Below are 25,782 nucleotides of genomic sequence, written 5' to 3'. Positions count from 1 at the left end.
TATGTATGTATAACATCAGGTGGCCGAGGAAGAGGGCCACATCGTCTAACGAATTCATTTCTTCTGTCCATTCTATTGTACAATGTACGTACACATGGCTTCACCAACTCATTACTTTTCTCGCGTCGGTCAATGCGAGTTTTTGGAGATTGACGATGATCTGGATATGTCGAGTCTTCAGACACGACTTATTGAGTCTCCAACAAGAGAAATCTTGTTATCCGATCGGCGTTCCTGGACTCCCTCATCTTCCCGGGCAGACATCGATGCGAATACCTTTCTCTCTGACTTGGGACGGCTGGTTTCATCGGTTGCGAAAGACTTCATTCCCAAGAGCCATGTCCGAGGCTCTTTCCCTTTTCGGCTGATCAACGATGTCGACTTTCGTGGCCAGGAGGATGGATACATCGCCATAAGCTATTGCAACAGAGCCAATCGAGACACACCAAGAAGAGTCGTGACCCCTTTGGGAGACCTACCTTTTGGGTGGATGAAAGAGGTGGAACAATTTCCGCTGCCCACAAGAGGCTCCATATTCCAGGCTGTTTTACAAGAGCGGAGGATTGGAGAAGGGCTTTGGTTCGACCAGGTGTGCATTGAAGCAAACGAAGCCGAACGGGCCACGACAGCCGGAGCCATCGACACTGTCTACGCCAACGCGAGAGTTGTTGTTATAGCGCTGGACGATGTTGTTGCGACTGCAGAGGAGACTCAGTGTTTGAGATACTACGTGGAACAATACAACTGCTCAAATCTGCCATTCGATCAACAACCGCACATGGGAATGAACCCTCCATTCATGCACCAGTTTGTTCCGCTACGGTCTTTCTTCGAGCGGATCCTCAGCTCGACATGGTTCGAGCGAGCCTGGTGTGCACACGAGATGAGGATGGGACAAGAACATATCTTTCTTCTCCCATGCTATCAATATTACGAAGACGAGGCTGAAACGGTCATACGATTTACCGGAGCGTTCTTCCTGCACATGTTGGTTCTATCAAGCGAACTCAACACCTTCATGCCCGCGACGCAAACGAAGATAAAGTCGCTATCGGATTTCTTCCATCGGCGAGTCACAAGAAATGGAGAGCATACGTTTGCTGTACAGAGGCCCGACACCCCCCAGAGTTCGACACCTCAGCCCGCGTCGTTTGTTCCCATGATCGCAGAGGTGTTCGGCATGAAAACTGGGGGAGACCCAAGACTACCAGAGTACCTACGGAGACTAGACGCAAACCGCGATAAGACATGCATAGCCCTCAATGCTTCTGGATTGCCTTTAGCTCTTGCCCCTGCGAACATATTCCAGAGACCAAACTTGGAGGATGAATGTCTCCGATCACTTCTTCTCGTTGCTCTGGCGGCACGAGATCCAGTCGCACTCTGCACCACCGGCAAGTCACTGCAGCTTCATGATGGATCTGTTTCCTGGCTGTGTCGACCATCGACTTTGGACGTTAACCCAAATCGACCTCTGCCATCGCGATTCTCCCGTAACACAGGCCAGATCACACAAGCTTCAGATGGTCGCGCCGAGTACGCACAACTGGATCTCATCTTCCTCGACATTCCGCATCGCGCACAGCCAAATCCGCACTTTCCATCACACGTCGCTCGAGCTCGCGTATTTATCGATCTCTGCGTACAGTACCAAGTTCAAAGCTCCGCCATGTGGAACTTCTGGCAAGCACCGAACCATCCGCGCGCACTCGCCATGCAGAACATCTACATACAAGCGCTTGCTTGCGTGTTTGAATGCGGACCGCAATGGCTGCTCGAAGTGTCCTCCACACTTCAACAACCACACACCCCACGATTCGAGCCACACACCACTGAGATACTGCTGAACCCACAACTCATCATCCAAAACTACATCCTCCTCACCGAAGGCCAAGCCGCACTTCGTCTCCTCCTGAACTTCGTATCAACCCTGATCGCATCCGGCATACCCTGGGCCTCGGGCGCATCAGAACGCACCCACGGTCCGCTCATCATATCTGCGCCTTCATACTCTGAGACCTTCGATTCATCGTTTGCACAGATGTACGCCGGCAAAGCGCTCGTATTCGCGCCCTTTGCACACTCGAAGACGCTCCTCATCGCCGTGCCCGATGCAGTCAAGGGCGCGGAGTACGATGGTCTCGCGAGGGGTTGGATATTGACGAGCATGAATCCGTTTACGGGGAGTCCGAAACCAACTGTGAGTTGGACTTTGCAGAGTAAGGGTGCTGTTTTTGGGGATGGAAACTTTAATGTCGCGTTGGCGAGGGCGGGGGAGCAGGATGTGAGGAATCATCGTGTCTACGGGCCGTGAGCGGAGTGTTTGAGATGGTGTGAGTATAGTGATGTAATGGTTATGATGTTATGGGCGTTTTCTTAGTGTTCTCGATGGGCTCCTGCATAGATGATTGCATATAGAGTATTTGGGTATTGGAGTGTATATAGTTTGGTTGTTTGTATATGTATTTGTAGTATATGTCAAGTATTATCGCACACTTGCACTTTGCCGAATTATCGCGATACCCACAAACACAACGTTGGAGTTCTCAGTTGACAGACCTCGACACGTCTTGCACACTCCTACACACACGCAACACCCACCCATCACACAGAGCTGAACACACCACGATGATCCACGTTTCATGTCCTTCCACAACACTTCCACAATCCTTCCATATCCCCTGTCTTACTCACTCCCACACCGTACCCACATCTAACCGCTCGTCCACGATCCCTAACCCTGCAATCAACGAGTCAACACCCCTTCCTCCCCACTACAACGATGAACCCCGTCTGCCCGCCCCCGAAACGCACAGCTGCATGCCCACGCAATCAGCCCATTCCATGCATCCTCCGACCGCGCTCCCCCATCCCATCTAACGCACATACAGGTACACGCCATCGATAGATTCACGCCCCATAATGAAGCTGCAAGCCGCCTTTCTAGGCCGGCGATCATACCGATGGATACCGATACGCATGGGCAGGGGTGCGTTTCAGATGTCTTCGTCGTGTCATGCGCGTTGCCGGTGAGTGTTTTGCAGTCGGTGCGTGGAGTATTGTTTGCTTTTTGAGTTTGTGGTATGATGGATGATCGTGGGCAGACTGTGGGTTGGGTTCGCGGGTGGATATTGTCAGATATGACGTTTCGGTGTGCTGGAAGCGGATATGCGTGCGTGATGGGGGCGCGAGTCGTGGTCTGATGGGGGACGCGAGGTCGGGTAGTCTGATTCTTGAGGTGATTGTCAGATACGTCTTTGAATCTTCGCTGGGTCCTCTCACCCTTACTTCCGTGTAGGCTTTGAGCTGATCTTTTCCTTCATTTTTTTGTTGCGGCTCGACGGGACTGAGTTTTTTAGTGATACGCGTCCCGTTGGAGGTCGAGTAGCAGAAAAATAGGGTTTTGGTGACTTCCTGTCATTTTAGACATTATTAGAGTTTAACGGGCTCACGTTTTCCTGCCAGTCATCTGATATCTTTCATAGTTTCTATATCTATTTGATTGAATATACTAACCATGAATGGAAGAACTACCGGGAAGTCCCTCACTGTTGCTTCAGTGCTTCACAATCTCATAGTTCTCTTATTCTTGTAGTGAGATGATAGTTCACGTCATTGACCTCGTAGTTTTCAATGGATGTCCCACCTTATCTCTCAGGCTGTCAATTACCAAGAGCATATCATACATGCATAGGTCAGTTTCCAGCTTTTGCCAAGTCCAGAGGTGAAGGCCAAAGTGAAAGAACACGGAAACCGAAGTGAAGCAGGCTCGAACAAAGCGCTAATGATAAAATTTTCAACACTGCGCTTCACCATCTCACCATCCACATCAATCTCGCTTCCGCACACAACAACTCTATCTCCCAAGCCAGAAAGGGCAGAAATCGACAACACCTCCTTCGCCGAAAGCAGAGGCAGATCATGGCCGAGTCAAAGCAGCTTATCCTCTCTCGCAACGGCGTCCGACTCCGTGGCGGAGATCGAGGGCAGTCCCGCTAAACACATAGGGATGGACGCCGACGGAGAGTGCCTCACCGGCGAAAAGAACACATCCACGCCTGACTTGCCGAATCCATGCATAAGGTTCAACCCGCCTTTCGTGGACGTGGGTGCCTTGTACTTGTCTGACAGAACTACACACATCACACGCTACCTCACTCCAGACTCTGCCTGTCCGAGTCATCTCCGACTGTAAGTACATCCTCAAAATCTTGTATTCGCCAAACTGACCTTTTCGGCGACAAGGCAGCTCTGGAGGAGCATGTGTCAGCTACGTACTCCCGGGACGGCATGGTTATTACATTCGATAAGTCGCCATTGGAAGATAGCACGCTCGAGGTTCCGTGTCGGGATGGGTGCGGTATTCCCGCACGTCTTCGTTCTATCTCGTCATCCCAAACGTACCAAAATTATCACAAGCGTTCACAATGCCGAAGCCCAAGCCAAATGCGAAGGCAAACAAAAGTATACTGGGCTTTTTCAAACCGAAGGAGACATCAAGCACAACACGGCCGTTTGCGCCAAAGCCGGAGTACAGGTGCCCATCCAAGACCATTAGACGTTCATGTAGCCGCCAAAGCGGTCTTTTCGGCAGCAAGAAAGCCTTGAACTAACACCCATCGACCGCCCATTTCAAGGACGGCCTGGTTATTACAAAAACGCTTTTAACAAGCATGTATCCGCCACGCTTTCAAAAGACGGCGTGGTTATTACAATCGATGAGTGCCCATCGGGTTCTGTCAATGGATGTACGATGATATCCTTTGACGAGAAAGGTGCGGCGAACCACTATCGTACACATATCAACGATGTTCGGGGCCCTTTCCAGTGCCAAAACAGGTGCGAAGAGTACCATGCAGACCTAGCAAAGCTTGACATGCATGAGGAGCGATGCAAGGGCACTGGGGCGGTAGTCCGGCCGGCTAGCCACCGGTATCTTCTGGGCGAGGCTGTCGAGATCTCCCCCCCATCTATCATCATCGTTGGCCGCAGTTCCTCTTGGCCACCAGAGTCGTGGAAAGCCGGTCAGGATACAATATACGCTGGCCTACCGATTTGGGGGAAGAAGATCCTTGATCACTACGCTGCGTATAGTGGTCAGCAGGGTTCTGGTGTTGTATATGTGGCTTGCCATGTGGTTACAAGGGATCTGCCCGCTCCTGACCTCAAAGACTCTCATCTGGAAGCGCAACAATCTGGTCGGTGGAGCAAACACACCGCTTGGGGGTTCACGCAGGCGATCCTAAAAGACATCGAAGCTGCCAGCGAGGCAGGAATAACGCCGACGTTGCTCTCTGTCGGCTTAGATGGCTGGGTCTCAGACGTGAGGATGCTTCTTCCGTGGCTATAAGGCCACAATCTCCAGTTCAACCTTGAGCTGCGAATGAACAAGCTCCACTACGGAATGTCAGATCGCTTTGTGACGTTGCACCATGGAGTGTACTGGGCAAGCCACAGCCCCACTCGCGTTCTCCAGGGGCTTAAAGAACGCCCTGGAGGCGACAAAGCCATCGACGAGCTCATTGATACGTGGGCAAAGCTACAGAACCAGTTCGAGCAGGTTTAGGGCTCAACGACAAGACTGCATTCACCAAATGGCATGCGTCAGGTTTGTTCAAGCCGCACTGGGACATTTTCGAGAAGGGCTATCTGGCAACCGATCGCTTCAACGACGGCAAGAAGGGGGCTGAGTTTCAGCATGTGTTCGAGCAAATTCGCGACGGCCAGGCCAATGGCGCCTGTCGTTACTCTGCACGCGATGCTGAGCTCAAGTTGGCTACCGGGCTCGACTGGCAAGCATGGTTGCTCTACCAGGTGGTGCTCAACAACAACACAAATCGAAGCGGGTGTTTCTATGGAAAAGGTCTGAGCGACATCGAAATGCATCGTGCAATGTGGAACATGATCAAGAACAAGTTGCGGAACAAGAGCCGGGCGGCGAAAACAGCAGCAAACGCCAAATCACCCAAGACTGGCAAGGCCGAAACACGTAGGAAGTCAGTGTCTCCAGAACCAAGTTCTTCAGATGTAGAAGAGGGTTTGGGTTTGGATCCACAAGCGGGCGTCGCCACCGTTACCTGGGATAACATACCCTTGAGCCTAGAAGACAACGGCCATCCGGCGCGAATGACGTTCCGTCAGTTTTGTGGCTATACCCTGGAGCGTTTCATGCAGGATGTGGAGGTCAAATTCGATCTGCACAATGTTGGACATTGCATCGATAGGTTGCAAATTTCGGAGCACGACGACAAGACCTTTCGCGAACACCAGGCTGAGTCCTGCCGAGTCGAGCGGCTGAAGACAGTTCTCAAAACTGACCGTCTTTCTATCCCAGAGCAGATCCAGGAAGTCCCAGAGCCAGAGATACCAGCGCTAGGTGCAGATCAGGACGAAGCCGAAGTCGAAAACTGGTGTTTGGCATGGCGAGAGCTTGTCGCAGAAGTCATTGCTGAGGGTGCAGACCGACTCGATATGGGTGTAGGCCTCTGGCGGTTCAACTTGATCAGTCGATTAATGGCATGCTATGTTGTTTGCGTTACCAAATTACTTACTATACCCTAACATCTCTTAGAGTTATGTTCCTGCGATTGTAGTAGATGTTGGGCAGTAGTAAGATAGAAGGGCTGAGGAGTATATGTTCGAAGGCAAAGGGGGTGAGATGGCATTAAGCATTGGATAGATAGAGGCCAAAAGTTTACTGCGAGTGGTATTCGTATGAGCTTTTTGTCAGGCATAAAATATAATTTGGAGACTACAAGTGAATCGGTGTCGAAAACCCGCGAACATCACATGTAGGGCTGGATGAAGTCAACCCCCTTTTTAATTGTTCTATAGTTTTGTTGCTCGTGTCGAAGACCTCCAGGCTTACCTGTAATTATATATCATTGACGCATGATGGACAGAGGGTTAGTGCATGCTTTTCAAACTTCGTCTGACCACAAATATACTGAAAACGTTGGAAAAAGAGGTAGGTGTGTGACGTCCGACCTGTATGGGGACATTCAACTGCCCCACTCTTCGAAGTTCGAATTTGACGGGAGACTCAAAGCTATCAATGCTGTTAGTATATATACGATATAATGAATCATTCTTTCATCAAAACAGCCGTCAATTTGGCCGAGTGGTTATGGCGTGTGACTCAAGCGAAAGCTTTCCAACAGCAGTTGGGGTTTCTCATCACGAAAGTGGCAAGGGTTCGAATCCCTTAGTTGACAACATCTTTTTTGCTACAGAACTCTACTCGATGGTGAGTGAGTTAGTAGAGAGGAACCTGTGCTTCCCTTTTGGGTTTGCAGACAAGTTGGCCACAGACAGGTCTATCTCGAGATGGTTTTACTCCAAGGAATGGGAGCGGAATGCCACCTGAAAACACACGTGTGACTCAGTGATATTGAATATGGTTACACGCATGCGCTCTCGAGCCTGTGTAGTTTTTCCTTGTTCATCTCAGTCCTGCAATTCTATATGTCGTCTCAGTCAAGGTGGGAGTTAAAGGTTCCATCCGACTTGTTCCTGCTCAGGCAGACCATCTCCTAGACGAACCATGGAATTTACACACTGAGGTGATTGGAAATCATACGAATAGGTCAAACTTATCTCATAAGCAGCATTGGCAAATACACAATCCAACACGTGAATCTTGAAGATTTCAAAAGAAGAGCCTGGCGTGTACTTATGAGTACGGCGTACTGTGAATATCTTCATGAACGCTGGTGATGTACAACTGAGCGTATATGCTTGCATTCAATATTGTACCTCTCGAAGCCACTCGAATAAGCTTTTAACTTACCTAAATTCAATGATTCACTTCGCCACCCAGACATGGTATATATATCTTTTCACCACTTCCCCTACAGGCCCCATTATTTACACACTCCCTCTTGCGTCCCTCTACAAAGAACCCAAAATGTGCACAATCACAACCTACAGCTGCACGATCTGCACCAAGCAATCCACACGTCCGCCCACGCTGTGCGACGAAGCTGAAGTCTGGGGTCGCGCATGCAAACCCGATTCCCCAAATAACATCCACAGAGAAGTAGCATCTACATGTTCGCGCAAGTGTCGAGAGCAGGAGGGAGAGATTAGGGCGAGGAACGGGGACAAACAGGCATAACGAACACGATCGAAGAGAGGGAAGGGTTGCAGAGTTACTAGCTCAACACCATGCGCGAAGACAAGCACAACATACACATTTCGTAGTATCATGATCTAATCATATAAAGTGCTTTTCCCTCATCCTCTACAAAATCACGTACTCTCCCTGCCCAACTGCGCCAGATCGTTGTTGACAAACTCCGTCGCAGAGTAGAGCGCCGTGCTTCCGTAGACGACCCGCCTCTTCTGCCCAGTCCCCCCAGCACCGCTCGCGCTCGTCCTCTTGGCCCACTCCTGCAGGTTACCGTATTCATCCATTGATCCACCACCGACGGTGAACACAATCGCCTCGCTGAAGCCCTGCCGCCTCTGTCCAAACGTGGCATCAATGCCCCGTCCAACAGCGCCTTGCTGGTTGCGAGACTGGCTCGCTGGAGGCAGAGTACCGCGTGCATTCGCAGACCGCGGGTCGAAGTACAGATAGCTCTCCGTTTTGCTGATGGCACTCGACGACGCATTTTGCGGGTCCATGAGCGACTCGGTAATCTTCGTGAGCGTGAGATCGCTGTTCTGGGGAAGGAAGCCTTTGATTCCCGAAAGAACACCTTCGAAGTTGGCACCAAGACCGGCTTCCTTGAATCGATCGGTGACGCGCGAAGACAGACTGGAGAAGCCTCCGAAGAGCTGCGACGTGCCCTGGGCGGGTTGTGTGGGGGCGGACGAGATCATGGTCATGCGGGTGAGTTGGCGAACGGTCTTGACATACTTGATGGCTGTGGTGTCTGCACCTGCAGCGTCAAGGGCTTGTGTGAAGCTGTCGAGGTCGGCGCGGGACATTTCTTGCTCGGTCGTCAAGTACCACTGTAGGAACAGTCTGAGTTTGTCTAGCGGTACCGTGCCCTTGTCGGAATCTTTGATCAGTTCTAAAATCTGCGCTTTCGTCTGTTTGGACAGCTCTTCTTCTAGCTGAAAGTAGAAATCGATTTTGCGATCTATCCGGGTCAGTTTGCATTTTTACATCGTACGATATGAGCGCACTCACTCTTGATACCCTCCATGACAGCCTCGAGTATATTCATGTGCATCTATGATGTGTTAATTTAGAGAAAACCCCTATTTTAGCACGATCTCACCTCTATTGTGGCTTTCCTTTCTCGCAACTCTGGGAGTAGAGCCATAGCGCCCTTCAAATGAGCCGCAAACTGGTTGCTTTCTCCCGACAAGTCATCGATGGAAGAAGTGCCAGTCTTTCTTGTGACACTATCTGCGTCTTCTTGATATTTGTTCCACTCCGTTGTGACATCCTCGGCGACGTTTGGAAAGGGCAACGCTGCATTTTTGGCCCAGAAGTAGTCGGAAGCTGTGAGGTCGTACGACTGTTTCTTTGAGCCCTTTTCAGGATGGTCTTTGTCGACTGGGACGGAGATGGTTATCTTGTTCAGATTGAAGTCGAGCACATCGTAAATCAAACTTTGGTACTGTTACATGTCAGAGCCGAACATCTTGGACAAACTGATGCGCACTTACTATCCATGAGTGGCTGAACATAGGCACCAAATCCACATTTCGATCCACTAGAAAAAGTCAGCATAGGAAAGACAATGCAATGAAGTCGTACTTGCCTATGATGAGCACTGGCCGTGAGGCGACCGAAGATGATTTCTGATCAGAGAAGAGGTTTGTCTTAGAGTTCAAGATGTGGTCTCGCAGCTTGCGGTCGAGCTTTGCGCAAATATCCTCTGCTGCGCCTCCCTTCGGACAACGAATGATAGGAACAACTCCCATCGTCACCACGACCGAGAAGAGGCCAGACACAATGCGATCCATGACAACGTCAAGCTCCTCATCCGGTGTTTGGCCACTGTTGAGGGTGTGGTAGGCGCCCTTCATGTTCAGGTGGAACAGATCCGGCTCCGACACGATAAAGTTCAGGTACTGATCGTAAACCTGAGCCAAATGCTCTGCTGTCCCAGATGCCACCGTTTGCGCGCCAAAGTCTTCGAGAAGAGGTCTTGGAATACTCGAGAGGAAGTTGATGTATGCGGGACCTATGGTTGGGAATCAGCAACACTCCCAGTGACTGCGCAAACTTGGGAGTACTGACTGTAGAGTCCGCGGGAGAGGTCCGAGGTCACCAGGTGGAGATTTTGCGCAGTCGGCTCGACGAGATAGATCACTGGAACCTGCACAATTTAGTCTCTCTACCTTTTCAAGTGCGAAATACCACATACATCAGGTATCATATGGCGCGTGGTACCAATGTTCAAATGTATTGTGACCTAGTATCATGCTCAGCATATCGCTCCACCTTGAATGGTGCGCAAATACCCCAGAAGATCTCAGATCGTTCACTCGCAGAACTGAGCTTATGACATCCCTGCCCATCTCGTCGAACACCAGCACCTTCCATACTGCGCCGTTCGGGGATGTGGTCTCGGGCGCATCGCTCGAGTCGTTTTGCGCGTCGACGTCGGTGATGGGAGCATTCAGGTTCAAGATGCGTTTTATGCTAGCTACATAATATCTGTCAGCGATGGTCGTGTAATCTAGAAGAGCTCAGACTACCTATTTGCTTGTCCCGCAATGTGACGGCCATGGTGATGGTATATGATGGCTGGCGCCCGCCGTTGCGCAGATTACCTCATACGCGAGAGAGAATATAGCAGGGCCGTCGAGCGCAGGGTGGTAGACGTACAGCAAAAGCAAAAGAGGCCGTGGCGCGTCTGCCTGTCGAATGCTCTCACCCGTGTGCCTTCGTGGTCTCTTCCACAGGTCGAGAGTGATGTCAGCCTTACCCGACCGAGCCTAGACGCTTGGCGCCGGCAGGCCCAAAACCATTGCCTCCCTTGCGCTGCCGCTCTCGCTCCTCAACTCACTTCGCCCACACCATCCCCCTCCTTTCTTCCCTTTGAACTACATGCAACTTCTCAGTGAACTCCCGCCCACCTAATAAGGGCTTCTGAATACAAGGCTAGATTTCTTCGGATCTGCGCTTTGTGGGAAGTGTGCAATCAGGCTGGCAACGGTGTTTATTGAGAGGCTCGCGGTCGTGGGAGAGCAGAGTGACCATCATCGCAGTTTCTGCTACTAACACAGCGTCACCGACCGACGACCAGGCTCTACTCAGGGAGGCTTGGGCAGACGCTCGCGCACAGGACAGGTCGTCGCAGGCAGCAAACGGCAGAGTGGACGCGTGTGCCGTGTATTTGGGTACGCAAACGTCAAGTGACGCATCAGCAGTGTTCTCATCGCACTAAACGCGAGGCCAAGTGCCATCCTCATAAAGCCAAAGCTACACTTTCGTGGACTGGGGATCACGGCATTGCGGGCGTCGGAACACGAGTGCTGCGCGTTGGATCATCCGTTGCTGTCGCAGCTTTTCCAACAGGATTCCAGGGACCACGACAGCTTCTGCGAACCAGAAACTCCGCTCCACGACACTACAGCTTGAACCGGAAGTGTTACCGGTCATTCCAGCTTTCGCGACCCCGAAACGGCATTTCCTACACCTTGTGACTCTGCGCCAACCCCGTTAACGTCTAGCGCGCTCTGCATTGTCGCATAATTCTTGTTTGTTTGCCAGATCAAAGACTTGTGGGTCAAGTATCCACTAGCCAATCACATCAGCATAAGTGAATCGCTTGGCCAAGTCAACTATTCGCGCATCACATCATGGCTTCCAATCACGTGCCCAGTGAACAAGTGCCCATGCCAGGACAGACCATCTACACCGATCCGTCCTACCAGAACCTCTTCTCGTCTGTCGATCGGTATGGTACCCCGTCTTGGGAATCGCAACTCAACCAACATTCTGGCCTGGTGCCCAATTCGTCGACCCACCAATGGCATCAGCGCGCTTTTCCACAACAACCAGTCAACGTTCTAAGCCAAGCATATGGAGCCCAAGACCATGGATCCCGGACGGCCTCACCATATCAGTACGGTCAGTTCAACCAGCACGGGTCGATAGGCAGTTATGGACACTCGCCAAATGTGGACCCCTCCCTGGGAATGGACCCTGCTGCCATTCGACAACAGCAGCACTCGCCCTATCCGATGCCATTGCGGAATACTACTCCGCAGGCTCACCCCGGGACAGTGACACCTCAGGCACTTCAACAAAACGTATCCTCACTTCAGAACACACGTGCAACGACTTCTCCCTTCCAAGTGAGTTTCTTTACAGCCATACATCACAAGCAACAACTAACACCACACCAGATATCGAAACCCCCAGTAGAGCAGTTTGTGCAAAATTCAAATCCGGCAGCTTACATCAAGTACGCGCCAAACCCAGAGTATGATATCCCAAATGGCAGGAAATCAGGTGGGCTGTATGTTCTAGATCAGGCTGCGTTGGCAAACGCCACTAAATCTACTGCTCTAAACAAGCTTGTGAATCTCGGCACCCAAGTCCATCATCTAGCTACGAATAGAAGTAAGCCTTTCTGCTGTGAAGCAATGCCTTGTAATGAATCATCTGACCACCTTGTAGCTGCGCTTCCGTTGTACACCGCTCGACAGTCTCTGAAAGACCTGAAGAGGGCTGGTGCCGATAACAAGAAACTGGCAAAACTTTCATCCGTCAAGCTGTCCATTTCAAGAGCTCGCAAACTGGACAAGTCGACGAACAGCGCTTTGGGCCTGAAGAGGGAGGTTACTGATAGCGAAAGTTACACTGACTCTTCCGACGATGATAGCGAATACACGGACGATGAAGATGAGGAACCATCTCCGCTACCAAAGTCAAGACCCGACGAACCACATGCTGCTGTCTGCTACGACATCATCAAAGCCACTTGGTATCCTCGAAGATCACAACCAGGTCCAGAGAAAATCAAAACTAGCATGCGCGATATCTGGGAAGTACTCAACACAATCCAGAAGCGTTGGCGAGCTGACAGCAAGGCTGTGTCGGATGCGGAAGAACAGAAGAAGACGGGTGAGCTACCTGTGCTGAAAAGCCGTGTCGCCAGTCAGCGCGATTTGCTTCAATCTGCCTTAAAGGCTGCGCTTGATCATGCTCATCCTGATGTTCTTTACCATCTTGGGCAAATAAAGCCTTTGTTGTATCTTTGCTATCAGTTTCTAGCGAATCGATTCAAAGGGAAGGATTATGATGGTTCGTTGCCTGCCGTCATCTACGAGATCCTGTCGAGGTGTGGAACTTTGACCACTGAGCTTCTCGAAGAAACCAAGGTCAACAAGGCGCTGGTGTCAATGAAGAAACATGCAAATGAGAAGCACAAAACCTTGATCCAGCAGGTGATTGATGGCGCTGCTTCTGGCAGCAAGAAGGCCAAGGTCAGCTCTCCGCCACGGGCTGAGCCTGTAGAGGTGAAGGGCGCCAAGCGCCCTGCAACAGACTCGGTGACTCGCCAACCAAATGAAGGGCCAGCAATAAAAAAGCTTAAGCCTCTTGATCTCTCTGCCAACTCTGCGAAAAAAGACACTGAAACGACTACAACAACAACATCAAAACCCATTTTACCAATACTACAACGGAAGAAGCCTGGTGAGAAGCCCGGAGCAGCGTCTGTGCCAATCAAGGCCCGAGTCAACCAGGTAACAAACAAACCATCCGGTATATTCGCGTCCCTCAATGCTGCGAGCAAGAGACCAGCACCTGCTGCAACTGCTCCCACAAACGCAAAGGCAAACGCCCAGCAGAAACCTGCTCCCGTGGCATCCAAAGACAAGAAGCCTGCAACAGCGGCGTCAAAGTCGTCATTCTCCTTCGCCTCTACTATGGCCTCGCTGCTGAAACCCAAAGAACAGGAGGCAGCGCCCGTCAAGTCCGAAAAGCAGGTTCCACCGGAGACTCCTGAGGAGAAGACCAAACGCTTGCGAAAAGAATCCAGGCGACATTTGCGCGTCACCTTCCGCCCTGAACAGTCTCTAGTGGCTATCAAGTACTTCGATCACGAACCTGAGGACGACGAGGGCCACGATGAAAACTTCGTCCGGGACGCGGGTGATATTGGAGGTGAAGGCCGCATGTTCAAGCAACACAAGGAGCTTGATGTTGACGAAGACGATGATGATCCTGAGGTCGATAGCCGGCCATGGACAGAACCATCTCAGGTAGACTTTAGCGTCATATCTTCTGAAGACCGCGAACGCAACTACATACCATTCGGTGGTGGAGAGAGATTGCCGTCGTGCCCTGAGAAGGAAGCAAACATACGGCGCGAAAACGCCACGTTGATGGTCTTTTACTCACACCCCGGTGATATACCATCTTCTCCCAACGAACCACCCCCAGAACAAACCCAGGAGTCGGCGATCCAAGTTACCCACTTCGGAACGCCACCTGACAAAGTCCTCCATAGAGCACCCCAGCCGGCCTTGACAGCACCTGCGCCCGCATCAGCGCCGATGCCTGATCTCAGCAACCTCGAGGAAATTTTCAAGCAATTTGCCACGCCTGGCACGAGTCAACCACAACCAGCGGTGATGCAGGCTCCGGTTCAAACGTCATACGCATTGCCCCCTGCGGCTCCCGCCGCGCCCGACCTCGCGAGCATCCTCAATGCCCTGCAAGGTCAAGCTTCGGCGCCGCCGCAGCTGCCTATGTCGATGCCAATAATGGCTCCCGTGCAACAGCCGCTAGCACCAGCTCCAGGGTTCGATCTTGCTGTCATTATGTCTGCCTTGCAATCACAAGCAGCAAATGGCGCTCCTCTACCACCACCTCCGCCCGGTTTCCCACCATCTGGCTTCCCGCCGTTTGATTTCTCATTCCTACAACAAGCGCAGCCACAACAACAACCACAACAACCAGATGCCTCATTGTACCAAGCACAACCGAGCCAGTACAACCAACCGGCGAACGGTACAGCAAAAAGACAACGGGATGACAGCAACAACGGGTTTGAGCGGGGCCAGGGCAAAAAGACTAAGAACCGCAGCGATCGCCCTCATAAGGTGTTAGCTTGCAAGTTCTTCCAGAAGGGGACGTGCAACAAGGGCGACAGTTGCACTTACATTCACGATCTCAACCTATAAGCGTGTTCGTCTTACATGGAGTATGTCGCATCGCCATCAGCATATCCGATCATCTACTTGTTGCTAGAGCATGTTCTGTCAGCATCGAAGCTGGGTCTTCTGAGGCATGGTACGGAGTTTCTGCATCTTCAATTTTTAGTTTTTTAATTCTCTTTTCACATCTCCTATCTGTATGCATACCCAACTGCACACCTGTATGTTTAGCAGGACTTAGCATCTGGCGGCGTTTATCTTTCAGCCCTCTGTGGCAGCATTAGCATAGCGTGGTACTCTGGGATCGGGGCATGGGTGTACTATTTTATCATACATGGCTGGCACTACCGTATCTAGGGATTAGAGTTCGGGAGCTTGTCCCGGAGGAGAGGACTTCTGAGAGGTTGAATGACACATTGTAATCCCTCTGACCAAAACTTGAAATGTGTGATCGTCATCAACATGCAGTCTTTGCGAATTTCGAGATGTCTATGCTTTGCAGTCAAGGCAGCCTGTGCTAAAGACGCCATGTGGTGTTGAACCATGCTATCTCATCAAACAGCAGCATGACTTGGCCATGCATGACACGCCATTGCATCACCGTTACTGCTCTCCAGCCTGCCCAATGGCAACTCACACATATTGTCCATCCAACTAAGGTGTGGAGTGGCTTCACGGTGCAGATCCGCAGGCTTTCCCGCACGCACGGCTCGGCGGCAAATGCCGTCGCATTTTCTTAGGCATCAAGACATGACGGAAACGACATCATAGCTAGCTACCAAGGCCAGTCTCAACACTCGTCGACCTCAACATCGCCCCCCATCACGACTGCACGATTTGCAGCCTGCCGCATCGCCCTGCCCGCCATCCTCCCGCCGCTGACAATCACTCGCACCACCGCCCCCGAACGCCAAATCGCCGTTCCGACCACGAAGCCGGTCCACAACCCCACGTCGACACCATCACGCTACCACGCTCTCTCGCCGCAAACATGGCTCCCGTGCAGAAAAGGACAAACATTGTCGCACGTCGCCGGCGGCTGAGCGATGAGGACGAGAACAAGTCCGTGGCAACGTGGGCCGACGACTCACAGAGCGACGTGTCGGTGCCGAGCGACATTGAGGAGAATGCCGACGCCGACAACAGCGACCTGAGCGACGTCGACAGCGCCCCCTCACAGGCGGGAGCGAAGACGAAGAGGAAAGCCAATGGCGCTCGGAATGCAAAGCCCCGGACCGACACCAGCCATCGCCAACCGTCCCCGCCAATTGCCCGCTCCGATGCCGCCTTCACCGCCCTCAAGGACACGCAGCTGATGATGAACGGGCTGAAGATTGCCGACGACGCAAAGGATGCTGAGGTGGTCGACTTCGAGACGGGGCAGTCGGCAACAGAGCCCGCGCCCGCAGTGAGGGCCCCGCCCGGACGGTCAGAGACGCTGGGCGAGCGCAGACGGCGGGAGCACGACGAGTACAAGCAGAAGCGCGACGCAGACCCCGCCTTCATCCCCAACCGCGGCGCCTTCTTCATGCACGACCAGCGATCTGCACACGGCCAGAACGGCTTCAGAGGCGGCGGCGCGCGCGGACGAGGACGGGGCGGGGGCGGAGGCGGAGGCATCGGAGGGCCTTTCTCTCCAGCAAAGTACGCACACATCCACACCCCACGCTCTGGGGACACACCGCTAACCGGCTACCGCAGCATGAGACCACAGGCCCAAGAAGCCACCGACTCGCCGTGGCAGCACGATCTCCACGAGACCATCAACGTCCCCCACCAAGCCCAGCCAGCTCCTCTTGCACATGTCCCCGCCCACCACCCATCGGCCACCACACATCACCCTGCACGAACAGCACCCGCGCCTGCTCCAAAGGCCCCGCAGACGCGCAACTTCTCCACCACAGTACACACACACAACGCGCTGGTCAGAGTGTTCCTGCCAGCCATGAAAGCGCCCATCCAGTTCCAGAACGTGCCAATCAAGCAGCACACCCGCCTACCCAATCACCGACCACCCCTCCGCCGTGACAAGCCTGTCCGCATCTCTCTCCCGCCAGCTGCACCGCGATACATTTTCCCCACAGTCGACCGGTCCTTTATCTTCATCCCACGTGCCCTTCGACCCAATCAACAAGGCTTTGGTCGGGGACGCGGACGATTCGGATCATTTGGCGGAGGCTTCTCAAGCAGGCGCACAAGTGCATACGGGGGCAGTGTGTACTCTCCCAGTGTCGCCATGAGCAGACGGTCATCAATGGCACGCGAGATGGGACGCGACACGCTCGTGTCTCCATCAGGGTCCATCATGTCCCGAAACGGCGCCTTCGACCCCAGTCGACCAGTCGTTAGGTTGCCACCTGGCGGCCCCCGCATGCCCAACGCACCCTCCATCATCTCACCGACAAACGGTCTTCACTCATACCCTCTCCCACAAAAGCCGACCTTCCGCGAAAACTGGCAAGGCTCGCTCCCAATGCACCAACCTCGTCCCCAGAAAACGGTATCCGTCGCGGGCATCGAGTCCCCCGCATCCATGAACTTCAACGCCCCGCCCCAGCAAGAACAACAGCCCTTCCACCAACAAGTCCCCACCCACATGAACGGCGCCGGCCCCTCCACCGACCAGCAAGCCTTCTACCACCACGCCCGCCAGCCCTCCTACCCAACCCACATCCCAGGCAGCACCCCCCTATCCAACATCCCCGAGCGCGCCATCCACGCACCCGCCTTCCAACCCTACCAACAAGCCAACTTCCCACCCCAACCCTTCGTCCCACAACCCTACTTCTACCCGCCCAACCCCGCCCAACCGCCCTTCCTACCCCCCGCCGCAATGCTCCCCATGTTCGTCCCCGCCGCTCAGCAACCAGGCTACGCTATGCCTGCCCCCGCCCCCCCTCCACCGCCCGCCGCTCAGCCTAATATGGTCGCGTATGAGTCTAATGGTATGACTTATTACGTTGACTCGTCGACGCTGTATTCTGCTCCAACTGTGGAGACGTACGCGCAGCCTAGCTTTGCTGTGCCGGGTATGGGCGGGATGATGACGCCCGGGCCGGATGGCGCGTATTATTATCCGCAGCAGATGGGGCAGGCGGGGTTTTATGCGCCGCAGTAGGTGGGGGTGGGGATGTGTGGTAGGGGGGTTTTGTGTTGGTGGGGTTTGGATTTATATTTTCTTCCTTTTTTTTGCGTTTGTTTGTTTGGGTTGGTAAGCGTGCATTGCCTTTTCGTCTTCTTTGGGCGTCTTTTTCTTTACGTGGTCTGGGGTTTTCTATTTGGCGTTTTTCTTTACGATTGTTGGTTGAATGTCATCGATGGTATGGTCTGGTGTGGGGATGGCAAAACGCTCACACACACGACGTGATATGATGAGGCGGGACAGGGCGACGCGGAATCGTTAACGTACGGGTGTCGTATCGTATGATATGGCGTTTTTTGTTGTTGTTGTTGTTGATGAATGAGCTTTTTCTGCGTTTTGTGCGTTTTTAAGTGCTGGTGGCGTGTTTGATTCCCCCTGTTTTTTCTTCTTTCTCTCTTTCTTTGCGGAGGTTTGGTGGGGGTTGGGGGTTTGGGGGTTTTGGGACGGAAGGGAGGGAGGGATGGATGGGGGTTTGTAGATGAGTAGATGGTGTGTGTTGTGGATGTATCCCGTCTTTTCGTTGCATCGCTTTCATGATGTTAGCTTTTACACGCTTTTTGCGAGTATACGTTTCAAGTGAGGGGAGGGGGAAAGTTTTGTGTATCAAGGTCAAGCACGAGGAGCACATTCCGTTGTCGTTTTCTGGTTTTCGTTTCCTCACACTTCATTGCTTGGTATACTCCCCGTCTTCTCTCCCTTTTCACTCAAATATATCGCAACATCTCACAGCGCGCCTTCCATACAGATGTCCGCACTGTATTTCTACTCCTCGACGCTCGGCGCATGGGACGCCTTTTTCTTGTGTTTTTCGGGAGAAAACATTGCCGGTGTGATGTAGTTGTTTTTGTTTGGTCGTGTTGAGCTCGCGGGATGTAGATATGTCCTTTTTCATATGTTTTGGGGGTGTGGGGGTTGTATGGTGGGTATCACACTTCTTACTCCCAAGAAGCGGAGAGTGTGTGTACAGTATAGCAGAAATGGCGTGGAAAAACTTCTTCCGGTCATAGTTCTTTGCATGCGGCGCGGAGGACGACATGAAGTCTTCTCGTTGGCATTTTTTACATACGCCGTGCTTGTTCTTCTTTTGTTGTGCTTGGAACAGACATGGCTAGTAATTCTAGGTTTTTAAGTCTCCACGCACATCAAAAAGCCAGGGAGAAACTTTAGTGATGTGACAGAGATTTCCACATCGCGTGAAGGGCATGAGTTTTTGATATGTAGAGTAAAATCAAGGGTTATCGGGAGACTGGAATCCGGCAAGCACACAGCTGTCTTTTATTATCCTTTTGGTATGTAGGAATAACAACTGACTTCTGGACCAGACATTGAAGTGATATATATCTTTTTGGAAGGGCAGAAACTCTGGCTTTGTGTGTAGCAGTGACAACGTGGGGTTTGGACTAAGTATAAGGGGGGAGAAAGGCATGGGTCCAATGTAGTGTACTTTCTGGGTTCGGACACGCACATGTATATGGCTTAGTCCTATTTTCAACACTTGAATGAGTGGGGAGGAGGGACTCGACACAACGCGGCGCACATGAACGGTTGGGGTGATAACTTGAGTGTTTTCGTGGAGAAGAAGGAGAAGGACATAATTTGGAACAGTGCCGATTTCGATGTATACAAAATCAAGAACTTCCGTCCGCGACATGAAAACTGGCTGATTTGTTTTTGTACAACCAGAAACTCTTGTATTTTCGAGCAGGAGGAGTACAAGACAAAGAAGGCGTCCGAAAGACGAAGTTAGAATACAGTTTTATCGTCATTGACCCGAAACATATTATAGTCTTCGCGGTGCTTTGCACGCAGTAGAGACTGGGAACTTCCAGCAACGACATGTCGCAAAGGTTTCGATTTTTTTAGAAATAGAAATTCTGGCGTTTTTGAAGTAGAGTGGAAGAAGATGAGGATGGATGAGGAGGGAAGGTTTTCTAGATGTATATTTATACATGGTAGTTGTTCCGAAATATGAGGTGCGCTTCTGTAATTCTGGATTGGAGTAGAATTGTAGGTTTAGAGCTGTGATGAAATGGAGTCCCGTTGAGCGCCGTAGTACGGCACCGCATACTTGTTGTGAAGGCCGCATTTAGTGTTTTTTTTGATCTGGCTGGCCAAGCACATATTCTTGATGGCTTGTACTTTTGGGCTCTTCAAGACTGAGGTGTGCTTTTGATGCCGTCTTTTTGTAGTAGAGTTTTGTGAAGAAGACGTGTCACATTATGGGCAAGTGTTGAGCATTGGGAGTTTTATGGGTGGTAGAGAATTCCTCCAGACATCAGGATATTGGTTTATGTTTCTGAGCAAAGCCAAATGAAAATGGATTTCGAGTAGAAGATAGAGAGAAGACCATATAGATGGTTTATAAGTCCTCTAGACATAAACTGTACGTCTTTTTTCTTTTAAGCGAAGCCGAATGAGAATAGGGTTTCAGTGGAAGATAGAGAGAAGACCAGAGAAGTGGAAGAGGGAGGGTAGTTATACTCCCGACACGAAGCTCCACAACACACTTCGAACATCGTGAATTCCCGGGCTCACACATGCTCCATGGATCGTATTTACGTCTTTTTGAGTATACCAACCACAAACACAGCACAGTGCTTTTGATTGCGAGTAGACGTTTCCAGCAGAGCCATAAGGGCGACACTTCAGTTTTTGATGTTTTCGAATCTCGACATGTCCTCAGCCATGCAAGGGAGCTTCGATTGTTTTGGATTCATAATGTGGAAGGTGGTGTAGAGGGAAGAGTGTAGAGACACATGATTTTATACTCCTCTCGGATATGGTTGACAGAGAAATTGTCGCTTCAAAGCATCAGCCTGTCAGTCTGACATTTTTGTACCGACATCTATGGAGTGAGATTTGCTCGAATTCATATCGGTGACATGATACGGTTCGACGTAGTTTTCACAATAGCGATAGCGTCATGTTCTCGTGTTTTTTCGTTTTGAGAATAATCTGATTAAGACGCCTTTTTGATATTTCAATATTGATGAGATCTCTCCAGACCACGACCATCTATTGTCGCGCAGAGGTTTTCGGGTTTGGAGAATAAGATGTGGGTTGTTTTAGTTTGGAAACCATGGCGTTATTCCTGCCTCGTTTTGACTAAGGTGTTATCGGGTGGAGGAGAGAGGGACACACCACATGAAACGGCGTATACGATTTCTATGATGGAGAACCAGGGCTGCAGTATTTGTGGAAGTCGAATGGTCTGTTTGGTTCCTGCGGAATCCCTCACTTTGGATATCTCTAGCAGTGATGCTATCTACTTCCCCATTCAAGAGTGGGTACGTCCTTTCGATCATTTAAACACAAATAGCCATTGTGGATACGAAGATCAGTCAAGGAAGGGATACATCGAATGGGCCCAAGAGAGAGAACATAATATGCTTTCCAGCATTCTTTGCAGAGTTCAGCGAGGAAATACCACTGTGATGTGGGAAGAAGCAGCGTTGTGATGCATAAAACACGATTCGGCAAGTTTCGTTTCAAGTGTACAACAAGGTAGGTCTCGAAAGCAAGATGTTGTTGTAAAAGATTTACGTGACGGTACAACCACGCTCGCAAGAGCAAATAAGCTCTAAGTATACCATACTCTCACATAACATAGTGATTCGGGGTTTTCGAGATTGATCAACGAATGGACACAACGTCGCTGGATCCTGCTTTGAAGAAGTACCAAGAAACAGAGACATGTTATCACTGGTCTGTGCTTTTCGTAGGCTGTAGATGAACGGTATGGAGGAATATCAGAAACAAAGATCGAGCGTCATGGTTTGGATGTTGTGTTGGAATGCCGTGTAAGAACTTTCGAGGTTAAAAAACATAAACCGAACCTGAGGTTTTCTTGGCCAAGGCTCAGAACCCGAACATAATCGAGGCACTGTGGCATTTTGAAAAAGTAGAGGCCAGCTTGACGTGTGAAGGGAAGGAAGAAGTGATGTCAAAGAATACCTTTATATTTCCTACGCGTATTGATTAATCGTGTATCTAGCTTTCATGAGAAATAGAAACATACATGATGTTCCATGTTGGGCTTGGAAGGGGAAAGAGGCTGGGTTTTGGACGAGGTTGACCAGCCCCCAAGAACATAGGTCAGAAACCCTTGTGGTTTTATGACAAAAGCCCAACATATACATGTAAGATCAAAAAGAAAAGTAGCTACAGCCCAAATATTTTAGAAATTATGAATTCTACTCATTGCGGAGTGCATGTTGGTAGAGACCAAGCACAATGACATCAGCAAACAACACAGCCGCTGCACGTGACTTTTCACGCTAAGTGTGTTAGCCCTGATTTGCCGCATCATTGCATGAACGCCTCGCAGCCAGAGGCAGCTGTTCATCATCACCCTTCATCACCCCGATCGCCTCCAACAAACCTCGAGACAAGCACCCTTCACGCGAAGACTTGTCCCACGAGCTGCCACGATGGCGCCCCCCAAGGACACCATGTTCCGCTCCGCGGACATGTCCTTGACGCAGCTCTACATATCCAACGAGATTGGCCGCGAGGTCGTCTCTGCGCTTGGAGAGCTTGGTGTCATGGACTTTAGAGATGTAAGTTGGTGGCGAGGAAGATTGAAGCTTCCTCTCAAGCTTGGTAGATGGATGGAGGCTGATGAAGTGGTTTTAGCTCAACTCGGAGACGACCGCCTTCCAACGTACCTTCACTCAGGAGATCCGACGTCTCGACAATGTAGAAAGACAGCTCAGTACGTCGCGTAGTGAGCGCAACATTGAGGGCATGACTAATAATGTTTAGGGTACTTCCATGCCCAGATGGACAAGGCCAGCATCTCGATGCGATCGATCTACGACTTCAACAACCCCTTCACCGCGCCATCTGCCTCCGAGATCGACGAGCTTGCCGACAAGAGCCAAAGCTTGGAGCAGAGAATCTCCTCGCTGAATGAGAGCTACGAGACGCTGAAGAAGCGCGAAGTCGAGCTCACCGAGTGGCGCTGGGTCTTGAGAGAGGCAGGTGGCTTCTTCGACAGGGCGCGCGGTCAGACCGACGAGATCCGACAGTCCGTCGACGATGATGACGCGCCCCTCCTTCAGGATGTCGAGCAGAACGGCCAAGCTGATGGCGCAGAGCGATCCTTCACCGTCATGAATATTGGCTTCGTTGCCGGTGTCATTCCTCGTGAGCGCATTGCCGCCTTTGAGAGGATCTTGTGGCGCACGCTCCGTGGCAACTTGTACATGAACCAGTCCGAGATCCCAGAGCCCATCATCAACCCCGAGACCAACGAGGAGACGAGCAAGAACGTGTTCATCATCTTCGCCCACGGCAAGGAGATCATTGCCAAGATCCGAAAGATCTCTGAGTCTCTTGGCGCTGATCTGTACAGCGTTGATGAGAACAGCGAGCTGCGTCGCGACCAGATCCGTGAGGTCAACACCCGTCTGAGTGATCTTGCTAGCGTGTTGAAGAACACCAAGTCCACTCTCGATGCGGAGTTGACAGCTATCAGCCGCAACCTGGCAGCTTGGATGGTCATCATCAAGAAGGAGAAGGCCACTTATGAGACGCTGAACAAGTTCTCATATGACCACCAACGTAAGACGCTCATCGCGGAAGCGTGGGCTCCTACGAACTCCCTTGGCTTGATCAAGTCCACCCTGTCAGACGTCAACGAGCGCGCTGGCCTCTCGGTACCAACCATTGTCAACCAGGTCAAGACGACCAAGACCCCACCGACTTACTTCAAGACGAATAGGTTCACTGTCGGGTTCCAGACCATCATCGACGCCTACGGAACGATCAAGTACCGTGAAGTCAACCCCGCCCTACCCTCGATTGTTACCTTCCCGTTCATGTTCGCTGTCATGTTCGGTGATACCGGACACGGTGTCATCCTCCTCTGCGCCGCCATTGCTATGATTTACTACGAGCGCAGACTCGAACGCAGCAAGCTTGACGAGTTGTTCTCCATGATGTTCTACGGTCGATACATTGTCTTGATGATGGGAATCTTCTCCATCTACACTGGTCTCCTCTACTGCGATGCTTTCTCCATTGGACTTCCATGGTTCAAGTCTATGTGGGTTTGGGACAACGATGGCGCGGGCCCGACTGCTTCGCGAGTGGAGGGTTACACCTACCCATTCGGCCTGGATTACCGCTGGCACGATACTGAGAACGACTTGCTGTTCTCGAACAGTTACAAGATGAAGCTCAGTATTCTTCTTGGTTGGACCCACATGACCTTCTCCCTCATGTGGTCCCTCGTCAACGCTCGTTACTTCAAGACGCCTATCGATATCTGGGGTAACTTCGTTCCTGGAATGATCTTCTTCCAGTCCATCTTTGGATACCTGGCGTTCACCATTGTCTACAAGTGGTCCATTGATTGGCCTGCACGTGGAACAGACCCTCCCAGTTTGTTGAACATGTTGATTTTCATGTTCTTGCAGCCTGGTACTCTTGAAGATCCGGACCAACCTCTCTATCCTGGACAGGCTGGCATCCAGGTCATCTTGGTGCTCATGGCTCTTGCCTGTGTCCCTATTCTTCTCTTCCTGAAGCCTCTCTACCTCCGATATGAGAACAACAAGGCTCGCGCCATGGGCTACCGCGGTATCGGCGAGAGCTCTCGCGTCAGTGCGCTCGACGACGATGACAACGAGGATGGACCTCACCTCAATGGCAACCGAGAAAGCTTCGGCGACGACGAGGATGGTGTTGCCATGATCACGCAGGACATTGGTCACAGCGAAGAACACGAGGAGTTTGAATTCAGCGAGGCTATGATTCACCAAGTCATCCACACTATCGGTAAGTACATTCTCGCTCTACTTGTCGCAACAGTCGCTAACATGACTAGAATTCTGTCTCAACTGCGTTTCCCACACGGCGTCTTACCTCCGTCTTTGGGCCCTGTCCCTCGCCCATCAACGTCTGTCGATTGTGCTTTGGGAGATGACCATGAAGAACGCCTTTGCTTTCACCGGCGTGGCTGGATCTTTCATCATGGTATTCGTGTTTGGTTTCTGGTTCGCGCTTACTGTGATGGTGCTCTGTGTTATGGAGGGTACTAGTGCCATGTTGCACTCACTGCGTCTCCACTGGGTCGAGGCCATGAGTAAGCATTTCATGGGTGACGGTGTGGCATTTGAGCCATTCAGTTTCAAGGTTCTGTTGGAGGAGGATCCAGTGCAGTAATTGTCGTTTCGTTTGTTTGCGTACTGTAGGATTATGCTGGACCTTTAATCGTGGGCTATGTATATAGAATGCACAATGGACTCTGTCAAGTTGTATGAGTTCTATGGTATCGCATCTCATTTCGTCCTTCATGTGCTTTCTATTCCAGGCTCCTACTCGACGCAACGTGTGAAACATTGATATGTCTGACGTTTGACGAGAGGAATACGGCAATGATAGAAACAATGGCAAGCTGAGGTGATGAGGCATTAACGACGGCAGCGGGCCGCGGTCCTGCGGCTGAATGTGCACCGTACTACTCAAGCTCATCAAGTCTACACAGCTAGTAACACTCATGTACCTATGGCCATGTACGAGTTGTTACTAGCAGCCTGTATGGCGCATCATAAGCT

General features: G+C 51.4%; 8 protein-coding genes and 1 non-coding gene across 9 annotated transcripts; 7 read left to right on the top strand and 2 right to left on the bottom strand.

Moving 5' to 3' along the window:
• Nucleotides 1-94: 94 nt before the first annotated feature.
• On the top strand, nucleotides 95-2,314 carry P153DRAFT_356334 (uncharacterized protein; the record flags this gene model as incomplete). Its single annotated transcript, XM_033666639.1, has 1 exon — nucleotides 95-2,314. One exon carries the CDS (start codon nucleotides 95-97, stop codon nucleotides 2,312-2,314), a length of 2,220 nt encoding a protein of 739 aa, XP_033524989.1.
• Nucleotides 2,315-2,452: 138 nt separating this feature from the next.
• On the bottom strand, nucleotides 2,453-2,702 carry P153DRAFT_366166 (uncharacterized protein). The gene has a single exon (XM_033667987.1). The coding sequence runs from the start codon at nucleotides 2,642-2,644 to the stop codon at nucleotides 2,486-2,488; it is 159 nt and encodes a 52-aa protein (XP_033524988.1). The 5' UTR covers nucleotides 2,645-2,702; the 3' UTR covers nucleotides 2,453-2,485.
• A 2,127-nt stretch (nucleotides 2,703-4,829) lies between these two features.
• Nucleotides 4,830-5,818, top strand: P153DRAFT_418227 (uncharacterized protein). The gene has a single exon (XM_033672164.1). It carries the CDS (start codon nucleotides 4,877-4,879, stop codon nucleotides 5,348-5,350), a length of 474 nt encoding a protein of 157 aa, XP_033524987.1. The 5' UTR covers nucleotides 4,830-4,876; the 3' UTR covers nucleotides 5,351-5,818.
• A 1,288-nt stretch (nucleotides 5,819-7,106) lies between these two features.
• P153DRAFT_t53 lies at nucleotides 7,107-7,214 on the top strand. Its single transcript has one exon. It is a non-coding gene; the product is annotated as a tRNA-Leu (tRNA).
• A 535-nt stretch (nucleotides 7,215-7,749) lies between these two features.
• P153DRAFT_221469 (uncharacterized protein) lies at nucleotides 7,750-8,183 on the top strand. Its single transcript, XM_033662633.1, has one exon. It carries the CDS (start codon nucleotides 7,799-7,801, stop codon nucleotides 8,114-8,116), a length of 318 nt encoding a protein of 105 aa, XP_033524986.1. The 5' UTR covers nucleotides 7,750-7,798; the 3' UTR covers nucleotides 8,117-8,183.
• On the bottom strand, nucleotides 8,170-10,848 carry P153DRAFT_430767 (SEC1 family transport protein-like protein SLY1). The gene is made up of 9 exons (XM_033672855.1): nucleotides 10,663-10,848; nucleotides 10,426-10,610; nucleotides 10,329-10,376; nucleotides 10,202-10,280; nucleotides 9,720-10,145; nucleotides 9,625-9,671; nucleotides 9,231-9,575; nucleotides 9,140-9,182; nucleotides 8,170-9,089 (listed from the first exon to the last, which is right to left on the bottom strand). Exons 1-9 carry the CDS (start codon nucleotides 10,691-10,693, stop codon nucleotides 8,251-8,253), a joined length of 2,043 nt encoding a protein of 680 aa, XP_033524985.1. The 5' UTR covers nucleotides 10,694-10,848; the 3' UTR covers nucleotides 8,170-8,250.
• A 921-nt stretch (nucleotides 10,849-11,769) lies between these two features.
• P153DRAFT_356331 (uncharacterized protein) lies at nucleotides 11,770-15,105 on the top strand (the record flags this gene model as incomplete). The annotated part of the gene is made up of 3 exons (XM_033666638.1): nucleotides 11,770-12,267; nucleotides 12,319-12,535; nucleotides 12,593-15,105. The coding sequence occupies 3 exons, from the start codon at nucleotides 11,770-11,772 to the stop codon at nucleotides 15,103-15,105; spliced, it is 3,228 nt and encodes a 1,075-aa protein (XP_033524984.1).
• Nucleotides 15,106-15,674: 569 nt separating this feature from the next.
• P153DRAFT_314658 (uncharacterized protein) lies at nucleotides 15,675-18,201 on the top strand. Its single transcript, XM_033664927.1, has 2 exons — nucleotides 15,675-16,722; nucleotides 16,780-18,201. The coding sequence occupies exons 1-2, from the start codon at nucleotides 16,070-16,072 to the stop codon at nucleotides 18,194-18,196; spliced, it is 2,070 nt and encodes a 689-aa protein (XP_033524983.1). The 5' UTR covers nucleotides 15,675-16,069; the 3' UTR covers nucleotides 18,197-18,201.
• A 4,339-nt stretch (nucleotides 18,202-22,540) lies between these two features.
• On the top strand, nucleotides 22,541-25,516 carry P153DRAFT_366160 (V0/A0 complex, 116-kDa subunit of ATPase). Its single transcript, XM_033667986.1, has 4 exons — nucleotides 22,541-22,779; nucleotides 22,856-22,934; nucleotides 22,985-25,003; nucleotides 25,053-25,516. The coding sequence occupies exons 1-4, from the start codon at nucleotides 22,651-22,653 to the stop codon at nucleotides 25,388-25,390; spliced, it is 2,565 nt and encodes an 854-aa protein (XP_033524982.1). The 5' UTR covers nucleotides 22,541-22,650; the 3' UTR covers nucleotides 25,391-25,516.
• The last annotated feature ends 266 nt before the right edge of the window (nucleotides 25,517-25,782 follow it).

This window comes from Dothidotthia symphoricarpi (assembly GCF_010015815.1).
Source record: "Dothidotthia symphoricarpi CBS 119687 unplaced genomic scaffold P153scaffold_8, whole genome shotgun sequence".
In the NCBI taxonomy this organism is placed as follows: domain Eukaryota; kingdom Fungi; phylum Ascomycota; class Dothideomycetes; order Pleosporales; family Dothidotthiaceae; genus Dothidotthia; species Dothidotthia symphoricarpi.
Note: the sequence above shows the minus strand (reverse complement) of the source record. Positions and strands in the feature narration are given on the sequence as shown.